A 13083-nucleotide genomic window follows, 5' to 3' on the forward strand; every position below is an offset into this window, starting at 1 on the left:
AGGGCTCAAATCAGGTGTACCCATATCACAATCATTTCAGACTGTAATTATCCCATTGTGAGCAACTGCAGTAGCATCACCAAATGAATGTCACTGGAGTGTTAAAATATGAAAATCCATGCTCAATAAAGCTCTATTATTTACTGCTACCATATAGATACATTTATTTATTTTTATTAGACTTTAAATATTATGTTTTTAAGGGTTTTTTTTTTAGGAGACAAAAGTTAGGCAGCACTATAATAATTAGAGGACAGGTGCCATAGGGCTCCATTACAGGTGTCTTTCAGTGCATCTGTAATTAGAAAGCATGGAACGCTTCAAGAAAACTAAAAACATAAATATATACATAGTTCTATTCTTGCAACCAACTTCTGGCAACTGCTTTTTGGTGCTAGACCTCTGGAAATTAATCCTTTCTCAGAATGCTGACAAAACTGGAAAATATACTGAAATATAATAGTAGATAAAAATGGGTGAAGTATAAGTGTATCCTGTTTATTGGTCCCCTTCTTAACATGAAACATGAATGCTCACATTCCTTTTTGGACTTTTATTAGTTATGTACCTAAAATGAAAGTAGCAGTTCTTCAGCTAGGCTAAATGCTCTGTAACAGCTGGACTGGACTGTGTTATGCTTTGAAGATATCTGGAATTTATGACAGTTTTATGACACTGTATGCATTTTAGAGAAGCCAAGAAAATGTAGTACTTGACACAGAACTCTAAATCAGTACGTCAGACCCTAAACTAAGCTGACACACGATCAAATGTGTTTGTCTGTTGTTAGTTTTCAGCACAAAAGATCATGTTGAAAACGGATGATCCAAATCCTCAAAAACATACAAACAAACAAAAAAATAGTAGTCCACAACTCATCTTGAGAGACCAGATCTCCTCTTTCATGGCTTAAGGATCTGTTGAGTCTTGAACTCAACTCACACTAACTGAAGTGAATCATAGAATCATAGAACTACCCAGGTTGGAAAAGGCTTCAAAGATCATCAGTCCAACCACAGTCTAACCACAGTACCCCAACTCTAACAACCCTCTGCCAAATCATACCTTTGAGCATCACATCCAAATGGCTCTTAAACACATCCAGGGACAGTGACTCAACCACCTCCCTGGGGAGCCTATTCCAGTGTTTAACTACCCTTTCTGTAAAGAAGTGTTTCCTAACGTCCAACCTAATCTTACCTTGGTGCAACTTGAAGCCATTTCCCCTCATCCTGTCACTTGTCACCAGTGAGAAGAGACTTGCCCCGCTCTCACTGTAAGCACCCTTCAGATACTGGAAGAGAGCAATAAGGTCTCCTCTCAGCCTCCTTTCCCCCAGACTAAACAGCCCCAGCTTCTTCATAGGGTTGATTTTCCAAGCCCTTCACTAGCCTCACAGCCCTTCTCTGGAACTGTTCCTCCATGTCTTTTTTTGTACTGAGGTGACCAAAACTGAACACAGTATTCGAGGTGAGGCCTTGAATGCAATGCTACCTAGACTGAACAGCATCTAGATGAAAGTTAATGTAGAACCTGCCTGCTGCTAGATAGAGCTGCAGATTGCCACTCACAAAGCAAAGCTTCAAGAAGTTCTGCCTGCAAATGGCATTCAGACAGTATGTCTGTTAAAAGGAACAATATAAAAGAAAATACCATAGAGTTTCTTGTTTCAATAACAATTTCTTATTTTCATTGGCTGCTTTGGCCTTTATTTTTTATTCAGGTACTCCTGAAAAGAATACCAAGTTTGGCAATACAGTTAAGTATTGTTTTATGACTAAAATATTTCTATTCATCAATTTCCTTCCAAATTTGCTTAAATAAAACAAGAAAACTGCACAATGAAGTAATTTATTAGCAGTTTTTAGATAGAGTTGGTATTAGTTTTTTTGCAATGCATTCACAGAAGAGAGAGATGTAAGACTGCTTTAAAAAAATATTGCTCGGTATTTCATGTTTGTCAGAAGGGAAAAGAACAGTTTGACAAATTCCTGTGAATGTGTATGAAGAGTTCTAAATAAAATCCTCCCAAATTAGAGCTTCACAATGCCACAGTCTTTGAATTGTGTAGCACTCACAACATTTCAAACTTGTAAAAGAGACAGATAAGACTCTTAATCAAAAGCTTGGAAGTAATTTCCTGGGGGGATAGGAGTAATTCTTCTTCCATTTTATTTCAGCAGATAAAAAAAAATAGCAGTTGCTGCAAGCAATTAAACAGTACTATATTCTCCATGAGCATCCTATGGATACAGGAAACCTTCTGTCTGTGAAGCAGTACAGACCTTGGTTGTGGTTTTTTTTCCCCCCATTTAGTATTTTTAAATGGGATAAAAATGGAACAAAGTGCAGCTCAAAAGCTACAGCTGACCTTCACAGAGAATCATACTTAATCATATGCTACTATTTATTAGTAACAATAAACCAATGACATTGTTGTTTTAACATTTTAAGCAACTGGCAGCTCATCCATAACTCTGTACATTAAAAACTTCCTTTAAATTAAAATTAATATCTAGTTATTTGTTCAACTTCTATTTGTTGTTTCTACAACTGTTTTCCAATCTGCAGTGCATAACAGAATGCCTGGAATGAGAGCTAAAACACCACCAGGAGCAAGCATAGCACTGCATCAGAAACGAGGCTTAAACTCATGTGCATAGTTCCACCTCCATTAGTGAAATATGAACAGCTGGAATAATTCCTTAAATATTTTAAATACATCTTTGTATAGAAAATTACATCTGTGAGAGTCTCCAGATGAGGTGAAGAAAAGAAAACCAGTGTATGTATTTGGTAACTAATGAAGATGTGAACACAGCTTTCCACAGTGGCAAAGACATATTTAATAATACTGGCTTTCAGAGCAGAGTTTTACTTGCATATCAGTAATGATATTAGATTGGTATTAGAAGTAAATTGCTGTGATATTAGTAGGACTTCTAGTAGTAACATAATCAGAGAACCCTATTATAATTGCTTAGAGAACCTTTCTACAATAATAATAAATGCCAAAACTTATTCTTCTTTATTCATCTACTGTACCTACAAAACTCAACAAGAGTAATTGGAAGCAACAATCTATTTAAACAAAAGAAAGCTCTTTTACATTTTGCTTGTATGTGCACACAACTGCAGAGTGAAAAAACTGGCACACTTTTCCTAACCAGGTGTTAGATTTATGTATACTTAACTCCAAGGCACTATGAGAAAACACTGCTGTATTTTGTTTTACAGGATTTGTAAAGCAATATAACGTCCTGCCTTTTTTAAAATGTAGGGAAGGAGAAAGGCTCTGTCCACAAAGCTATTCCTCAGAAATAGCAGTTTAGCAATAGATGTGCCACAGGAAGTGGGGGGAGGGATTATAGCACAAGCCTCTCCATTGTACTGAAAGAGGACTTTTCCTATGGATGGGCCATCATCCTGTTTTGTGGCTCTGAACTTCCTCCTGCATTGTGAGCCTCAAGTCATGGAAAGAGTAAAGTTCTTAAACTGAGGATTGTGTTGGGAATTCCAAAAACTTTCAATACATGTTAACCAAACAAATACATCACAGTCCGATTGTTAACATCCTGGTTTAGTTTGCTGAAGCAACTACTCTTTTGAAAAAATAATGTAATCAGGAGAACTCTGGATAGTTATCTTGTTACTTCTTTCAGGTTCTGATATCATTTAGACCAACTGCAAAAAAGTCTGAAACTACACAACAAATCTAAGTACAAAATGCAAGACAACACATTTGTCTAAAATCCAAGAAATCATACTATATCTGCATTAGGGAAACATTAGTTTAAAATTTAAAGTGCTGAAGTTTAAAATACTGTTACTGTTTCAAAGGCTGTTGTAAGGTGTCTCAATAGGAGGTCACCTGCCCCCTTAAGAAAAAAAACAAAAACATTAACAACATGGAGCAAAGTAACTAAGAAGCTATTAATGTTAGGTTAGGACTTGTAGCACGTGTTCCAAGTAGAGAGTACAGTACATACCTGTGCTATTGCAATCTATGCAGTCAACTGTGGAGCAGCCTGGCTTATGCCATTGGCAGAGTCTAATTTGTTGCAGCTACAAGTATGCTATGTTAAAACAGCTCTACAATTACCTGATATCCTTCTGTTTTTTTCTGGCACCATTTCAGCAGGGCATTTCTCTTTGATCCTCCATATTCTCTTGCTAAGGCAGACAAGGGATCTTTCCTTTCTTCCCTAGGAATGAGGGAGAAGTGCAACTTGTAACTAATTATTTATCTTTCACAACAGACATACATATTACAAAAGCTTAAAAAAACCCACCATAATTTATTGTGACTGAAAGTAGTAGGGTGCAGCATTACTAAGAATACAGAGAGATACTTGGCAGACTTAAGAGTTACTTTGGTGAAATACTTTCATTAGTAAACCACGTGTGTTTTCCCCCCTTAAACTAAACTTTTTCTAGGTATTTCAATATCAATGATATTATTTCCTAACAGTTTGGAAAGTAAACTCACAATACGGTAAGTTCCAGCTTGAAGCATTAAGCTAACTCAAGTGACTTTATTTTGTATTTAGAAAGAGAATAAACTGATGTTATCTCTTCTGCACCTCATGGCTGATTACAAGTGTCACCTTGAAGCAACAAGTTTGCATATCAGCCACATGTCGTTACTAACAAAACATTTGCATCTGGAGCTCTCAAAAAGGACAGGGTAGATCTACTATGTTGATCTGCTACGTGGGCAGCCTGGGCCATTGCTATATTACCTGCACAGCATGAAGTGCTTCCTGATGGCCAGACAGAACGTTCCAGCTTGTGCCCACTGTATTTTGTCCTGGCACTACCCACCACTGAAAAGAACATGGCTCTGTCCTCTTTGCACCCTCTTCTCAGGTATTTATGAAAAATGATAAGACTTAAAATCCCCATGATCCTCCTCTTCTCCAGGCTGAACAGTTTTAACTACTTTGGCACTGACGGTTTTGTGTCACCTTCAGACTTACTGAAGGGTGCACTCTGCTCCATCACCCTGATGGTTAATGAACACAGCTAACAGAATTGGATGCAGTACAGAGCCCTGAAGTACACTGTGAGCAACTGGCTTCCAAGCCAGACTTCACACCCTGAACTGCTCATCTAGCCCACACAGAACAGCCTGGTTATGAGGATCCTATGGGACAGCATCAATGGCCTTACTCAAGCTCACCTCAGAGGAGGTCAAAGAAGGTCACCAAAACAAGTAACGATGGGGCTGTATATTCCATCTACAATCAAGATCATGCAACACTACAAGAGCTTCAGCACAGAGGTTTGGGACAGTGTGTTAGAACTTAAATTTCAAGATCCCTCTCTTTACATCAAACCAAACTGTTTAGCTCTGAGTGAGCTGCACAGCTAGTCCTCAGATTCCAGTAAATGCACATGGTTTATACTGAGTTGTCATAGTTAAGAAAACACTGCTGAAGGAAATAAAGTAGTGTAAGTTATATGGAGGCAACAAGAATGATGTATAAATCTTATAAGTTAGTATATTAGATCAAGCGAATTCCTAAGCAAAATAAGCCAGTGAAGTTTCAGCAAGAACACGGAACAATAAACTGCTGATGTTTGTTTTAGTGAACTATAGCAATAGTTGTTTATTTTACCACAGCATTCAGAAAAAGGTAGGGGAGAAAAACCTCCATCCCAAAACCACACAAGTCCAGCAGCAGTTGGACTGAGTTACTGAAGGTTACTGAAGATGTCTTCCTACCAACATTATGTAATAGATAACTGCAAAGTTATAATTTTAGTATGCCACAAAAAAGGGCTTTTACCTTATTCGACTTCTGGTTGTGGGGGTTACAGATGCTGTAGGGGAGGATGAGAGGGACAGCTGTGGTGAGGTGGTACCCATTGCCATGAGAGATGCGGGAGATGCTCCATCAGGTGCACTGATATCCCGTTTGATTTCTTCACTACTTCTTCGAGACACTATGTAGTAAAAAACGTCCACGTATTTAAAATTTCCAAACATTAAATCTTTTGAACTCATTCCTACTTTCTAATAACTGCTAGTTCAGAAACAGTGAATGGAAATCCATACATGATACTAGGTTTTAACATTTACTTCACATTTCCTATCTAAGAAGTACCAAGGATTTAGAGATCAACATTACTGATAAAATCTGTATCTGAAAGCAAACAAAATTTGATGAATGCATCTAACAGCATATCATTACTTGCACTGGGAGAAGGACAACATGCTTCTCTGCCTCCTTATCTCTGTTCAAAGAAAAAAAAACACATTTAAGCAGTAAAGTGTAACAGCCAGTTATAGTTTCTTGGAACATATACTTCCAAACCAAAATTACTTCTAATGCAAGGAGAGGATGACATGAAAGTCATGTGTTACATGCAGAAAAAAATCTGTTCAGTTTCACTTGAGGTGATAGATACTATTTTTTAACCATCAGACTTATTTTTCATTGTTTGATTTTTCAGTTATATGTGAGGAAAACTGCTCCAAAAATCCAATCTATTGACAAAATCTCAATGGTGTGAACATAAAAGATCTCTCTTAAAAAAGTAAGACAGATACATCAGTACATGATTGAAATAAGAGTTCCTAATTTTATTAGTCATCTAGAAAACGTGATACTACCTGAAATAGATTTTGCGCTTTCCATTGCAGGAACTCTTGGTAAAGATGCTGGTCTGCTAGTAGAAGATGTTCTCAACAAATGTTCTGGACAAAGAGAATGAAGACAGAACACTATTTTCAAAGATGTCAGTTAAGCATAAGAGATTAGGTATGCATTATGAATACTGCCTACCAGTGCCTGAGTTTGGCTGTATTACTAAGAGCAATATTTCCCTTTCTATATGAAAGAGAAGGCCTAAAATTTGCACATTACTAATACAGTTCACTCATGTATTATGATACATTCCTAATAATTTTATAGTATGGCGTCTCTTACACATACAGCTACCCTGGGCTACTGTAAAGGAACTGTTAAACCAAAAGTCCAAGCAAAGAATCCCCACTTGGAATGCAGCAAAAAATGCTTGATATGTCATTCACAATGTGGATTGGTAAATCACATTGTTTTGTCCCTTATGTGAACTCATTTTGTTGTTGTTTTTGTTGATTTGATTTTTTTTGTTTGCTTTTTAAACAAAATTTTGCTTTCTTGTCTCCCCATGCAGTGGGATCCAAGAGGTACCTTAACAAACCATAGGGAAGATCAGTTCTGCCCACCACCATTGAGTGAAACCAAATTGTAACAAAACTAACTTTATGAAGCATTTAATCAGAAGTAGCAACCTTTTTCTTAACTACCTAGAGAAGTATTCCTTTAGCTAAAACTTTATACTATATGTAAATGTTTACATATTCCTGTTGTTGCAGAAACACTCACAAGGTACTAATTTGTGTATAGAAATCATGAAAAGGATGAATGATGATTCAAACTAAAATGCTAAACCCATTCCAACAGTTGACCCAATAAACATACATTGCTAATAAAGATACTTTAAAAGTATATACAGTTATGAACAGGAATTCTGTCTGACATATTCTCTGTTGGAATGCAGTCCTGTTCCTGCGTTGACTGTAATGAAAAAGCAAAAACTACATAAAGCATACCACTCAGTTTGTGTTCAAGCTGATGTCTACTCATGAGCTCTGTAACAATTAAAGAATCCTAAACCATCTTCTTGGAAAGATATTTAAATATTCCTAAAAATATCGAAGTTTCTAAAATTAAAACCCCAGCTGCACTGATCAAAACCTCAACATGAACTGAACAAAAGCAAGAAGGAAATCTGGCACATACAGAACATTACAAAAAGTTACACACACAAAATGTACCCTTTATAAAGCATCAGACCTCAGGAATACCAAACTGAGAGGAAATATTCAGTCTGGAGTCATATGGGTATTATCTTGAGAAACATCTACAAAAAAAGCCTGAAACAGGCATAAATCAGAGAGCTACACCCAGCACATGATAGCCATTCATTCTCACAGGAAGAGCACATTGTGAGTGGTACTTTTAGAGACAAAACAAAGTTCACAGAACAGAGAATTATTGGAAAACAGATAAATCAACAGTCAATTCCATTCAATTTTTCATCTGGCTCCTGAAGATTCAATATTTATTAAGTTTATATTTTGTTATTCACGGGCAATATGGCCCCAGAGGTGAAAACAGCGACACAAAATCATCCTGAATGCCTCACATCTTCATTTTGCAAGTGATCACACTTTATGCACACACAAAAAACAGATTCTTGCCCAGTTACCTGGACAAAAATGTGATTCTGTTGAAGATTCAGTGTGTTTGATGAAACAAGTATAAAACCTTTTTGTTTCTTATTTTACATTTAAAATACAATGAAGTCAAAATAGTTTGCTTTAGCACTATATTACACAATAATCATCTAGATAGAAAACACTGTAAGTTACAGAAAAGTAGCACTGGTAAATAAGCGTAAACAAACTCGAGTGATTACCTTGAACAGGGATTTCAGCATAACTTGGTCTTTTGTCTGTCAGTGTAGCAAGGGGTTTGGAAGCAGAGATTGGTCCGCTTATAGAATGCCTCTGAAACAGAAAACACAACGTGTCAAACATAATTTGGTATATATAAATCAAGTAGAACAGAGTAAAACATACAACATACAACTTTTAAACATGCTTTCAAGAGGAGAAAAAAATGAAATGCCCTTTTTCATTTCTCTACACCTCTGTTAGAAACGTATTAAATTTTTTTCACAGTATGCATTCCCCTGGAAATAGCTGAATGAAAGCCTCCTCTCTCACTCTGAATGGCAAGCATAATCCTTATAACAAAGCTGAGGAAGTGTGGGATAGATGAGTGGACAGTGAGGTGGGTTGAGAACTGGCTGACTGGCAGAGCACAGAGGGTGCAGAGAGGGTGTCATTGTTGGTGCAGAGTCTGGTTGGAGACCTGTAAATAGTGGTGTTCACCAGGGGCAGTGCTGGGTCCGGTCTTGCTCAAAATCTTCATCAATGACCTTGACAAGGGGATAGTGGCCACCCTCAGCAAGTTTGCTGATGATACAAAGATGGGAGGGTTGGCTGACAAACCTGAAGTCTGTGCTGCCATTCAGAGAGACCTGGATGGGATGGAGAGCTGGGCAGTAAGAAACCAGATGAGATTTAACAAAAGCAAGTGTAGAGTCTTGCACCTAGGGAGCACCAATTGCATGCACCAGTACAGTCTGGGGGATGACCTGCTGGAGAGGAGCTCTGCAGAGAGGGACCTGGGTGTCTGGTGGACGACAGGTTGGCCATAAACCAGCGGTGTGCCCTCGTGGCCAAAAAGGCCAATGGCATACTGGGGTACAATTAAAAAGAGAGTGGCCAGCAGGTCAAGGAAGGTGATCCTCCCCCCTCTACTCTGCCCTGGTAAGGCCTCATCTGGAATACTGTGTCCAGTTCTGGGCTTTCCAGTACAAAAAAGACAGGGATCTCTTGGAAAGAGTTCAGCAGAGGGCCACAGAGATGGTGAATGGCCTGGGGCATCTCCCCTATGAAGAAAGGCTGAGTGAACTGAGTCTGTTTAGCCTTGAGAAAAGAAGACTGAGAGGGTACCTGATCCAGGTACCTGATTATCTTCATGAGATAATAAAGTTCTGATGTTTCTTCCCAAATCATGTAGTCAAGACAGATAAATCCAAAATAACGATAGAGAAGTTCACAGTATCTATACACTGCAGCATCCTATAGCATAGGCAGGATTTCAGGGCTACTTAATCTAACATTTGGAGTTTAACTAAAATTATGCTTTTGTGCTAAAAATCAAATGGAGAGCAAAGAGCAGCAAATATCTAAGAATCCAAGTATAAAATACAGTATGAAAAATTTCATCACCTTCTATATCAAGTGTCTTGTATGTTGCATACAGATTATTCCTTTAAACACTTAAATGAAAGTGACTGTAACAGCTTCCCATGAGAATTGGTATTTCAGGCTTTTGTTACCTTTAAAGATTATTTCATCTCCTTGAGCTTTCTTTTTTTCTAATAAAACATTGAATCACAGTGACAGTCTGTTTGTTTCTAGTAAATAAGGAAATAAATGAAACAACAACAACAGTAAGGTAATGAGGTTGGGAAACATCATGTCACTTGGCCACTTTTGGGACTGTCACTACAAAGGCAGAGCAGCCAAAAGCTTGGCCATGAAAGGCAGGTACACACAGAGCAGACACTCTGTTGGGTCACCACAATGTTTTATCACATTCTCAGTTTCTGGGTATCACTGAAAAACAAATATCCTTTATGGATATTGGCAAAAAACGACCACATTACTCAATTGATAGCTTGCTGTATATCTTGGTCCTGTCTCCTCACTACAAAATGTTTGTTTTGCTGCTTAATACTCCTATTGACACTGCAGACGGAGCTTAACTTCACTGTTGCTAGTTCCTTGTTAAATATGTTACAGTTACAACCATCAACAGTAACATACTGTCTCAGGAAATCAGAGGAAAACGAACCAACTAATATGTTCGTACATCAAGTTCTGCTTGGCAATACCCTCATAGTAATACTGCACATCTGTCTCAAGGAGAATTACTTTTCCTGAAGCATTTTACAAGTATTAGAAATATTTCAGCTCAAAAGAGTTTCTGTTGCATCTGCTGATGAATCATTCACCATTTCACTTACATCTGAAGCACAATGAAACACGTACAGATCCTACCAATCCCTTGATAAACAGACTTTGTTTTCCTTCAGCTGGAAATGTACTCAAACTTGTTTAACTGCAAAACAACATTTTTCCTTAACATTAGCAATCAAATTCCTGAACACTAAATAAAACAAAATCCAAAGTTCTCAGGGATAATAGACTTTCTGAGGCTACTCATGGAGATTCCCAATGGGACATAAATTACTAAAGATGCTTTACAATCTCCGTTCCTGGTTTTCATTCACTCCACTCTGAGGTCTAGCAAAGTAGTACTTTAGATGAGGTGCAATAAAGGAAATTGTTCACTTAGATGTTTTTATGTAGTAGTCTCTAAATAATGTAATTACAGTAAGAGATGAAATTAGGGTTGTTAGGATCATCACCAGTCACTTTCCCATAGCCATTCCTGGCCTCTGCTAGCTGCCTGTTACTCTCTTCTTTTCCTTTTGTAACCAGCCCCAGTAGAGGAAAAGTCTAAGACAACAGAAAAAAGAACAAACATCTGACACTTCAAATTTGAGGCAGAACTACGGCAAGAACAAATCCCTCCATCTATTTTGCTTCTGACCCTTAAATGGTGTAATCTGCTGTTAGCTGTGGACAGAAACATAACCTTCAGCTACCATCCAGGTATCTATTTCTGACCACTTTGCACTTCAGTACATACTTAAATGAATACCTTAGTAAGATGTTATGCCAATTTCGAAATAAACATAGCTCTTTGAACACTAAGTAGTTACACTGTGGAAGTTTGACACTGAAAAGCCTGGAGCCTGAAAGCTTCTTGTATGTTCAAAACAGAACTGGACATTCACTGTTGATCAGGGAATCTGAAACCACATCTGCTTCATTCTTCCAACTACGAAACTGAAAAAGAAAGTACTTGGGGAAACCAGTTACATACCTAATAAACCTTTCCTTTATAAACCTTTCTAGACAACCGCATTGCCACTTCTGGGTTAAGTTTTGCTGTGTTTTACATTCTAAAAAGCAATGTGTTTATGTATATTTTTTCCAACTGTTTTGCAATATTGTTAAGGTCTGGTATACAACCACTAAGCTTTACTATGGGTTCAGACCCAAAGCTAGAAAGGGGTTTTTGTCTGGTTGTTTTCCATTTCTCATTAAGTGCCCACTCTGGTATTTCCTGTGATAGCTTTTAGAAGTATCTGATAATAAGAACTGCAACAGTCATATAGAAGACAACTCTTCCACCTTTACTCAAGATCTCAAACCATAGATAAGTTCTGTAAGGTGAGAGAGTCTATAGATCAATTCATGCAGCAACTACTTATGAAAAGACCACTTTACAATTCTAAGAGAGCAGAAAACTAAAAAACACAAATTTCCTCTTCCTACAAGAGAATGGAAATAATCAGAATAGAAAGGCAGACCAATAAAAACCAGAGAATGTCACATTTAAATGCTTCAGAAAATTGTCATCAAGAGTGACAGATCTCAAAATAAGTAAATAAATCATTCAAGTAATACATCAAAGACAACAGAAGGATTAATGACATTAAAAGCATAGAGTATAACAATTAATTGTGGGTTTTTTTGAGAATCTGGGGCCATCTTTGTCCTTAAGTTTGTTTGCTTTTGCTGAAATCTCTTCATGCAGCTAGTTCTATCAAGCTGAGCATTAATGCATTGATGATACATTCTTTAGTGTAGTGATGTCTCCTTTACCTAGACTCCTATAAAGGCTGAACACATTGAGAAAGCTTCAAAGGAGACACAATAGAACACACAGTACAATCAGCAACTGGACAAAACTCTCAGCCAGTACAAAATGAACAAAGATAATCAATTTACAATGGCTTCATTCCTCTCAGGTCAGGTCTGGTAACAAAAGCACATGCAGCGTGGGATACATTTACACTAATAACTGCTGACAGATTGCACAGAGCTCAGTCCACTTTCCAAAGGAGGTGACTGCTGCTTCCACACCAAGCACAAGAATAAGAACTGATAAACAGTGAGTCTAAAACTAGGGAATATAGTTTTCCGCTTACAGTCCTCAGCAGCAAAGGAATTGTAAGAGTTGGCAACAGCTACCAATAACTTTCAAATTATGCTGTCATTTCTTGTATTTACAAAAGGGTTTGCCATGAAAAACTCCCTGGGAAAGCACAGGGCAGGCTAGAGCCTTTTGCAATTTTTCTTTAATTGCAATGCTTGAAGAGACATTAAACAAATGGGACACATAGCAAAACATACCTAAGTTACAATAAAGCCCTTAAAAAGAAAATAAGCTTTTAAGGAGGTATCTCCACGTGGACCTGAACAGTGGGGATGAAGAAGGAAGATATGTGGGCTGTATCAATAGCAAAACCACAGTACTTTTTCATTTCTCAAATACAGCTGCCTAAATGTCATTTTCTCAGAGGTCTCCTTGGGGGAAA

At 37.6% G+C, this 13083-nt stretch overlaps 1 protein-coding gene across 3 annotated transcripts in view; it reads right to left on the reverse strand.

The window, feature by feature from the left end:
• Positions 1-13083, reverse strand: part of SPECC1L (sperm antigen with calponin homology and coiled-coil domains 1 like) — a 51400-nt gene that overhangs the window by 10777 nt on the left and 27540 nt on the right. For all 3 annotated transcript variants that reach the window (XM_015878185.2, XM_085509512.1, XM_085509513.1), the window contains exons 10-13: positions 8473-8563; positions 6620-6703; positions 5793-5949; positions 4103-4205 (exon numbers count right to left, since the gene is read on the reverse strand). In XM_015878185.2, coding sequence (XP_015733671.2) covers positions 4103-4205; positions 5793-5949; positions 6620-6703; positions 8473-8563 — 435 coding nt within the window. The remainder of the gene's footprint in view (positions 1-4102; positions 4206-5792; positions 5950-6619; positions 6704-8472; positions 8564-13083) is intronic.

The sequence above is a fragment of the Coturnix japonica genome, chromosome 9, assembly GCF_054131305.1.
Source record: "Coturnix japonica strain WE chromosome 9, WE-NBRP24, whole genome shotgun sequence".
NCBI lineage: Eukaryota > Metazoa > Chordata > Aves > Galliformes > Phasianidae > Coturnix > Coturnix japonica.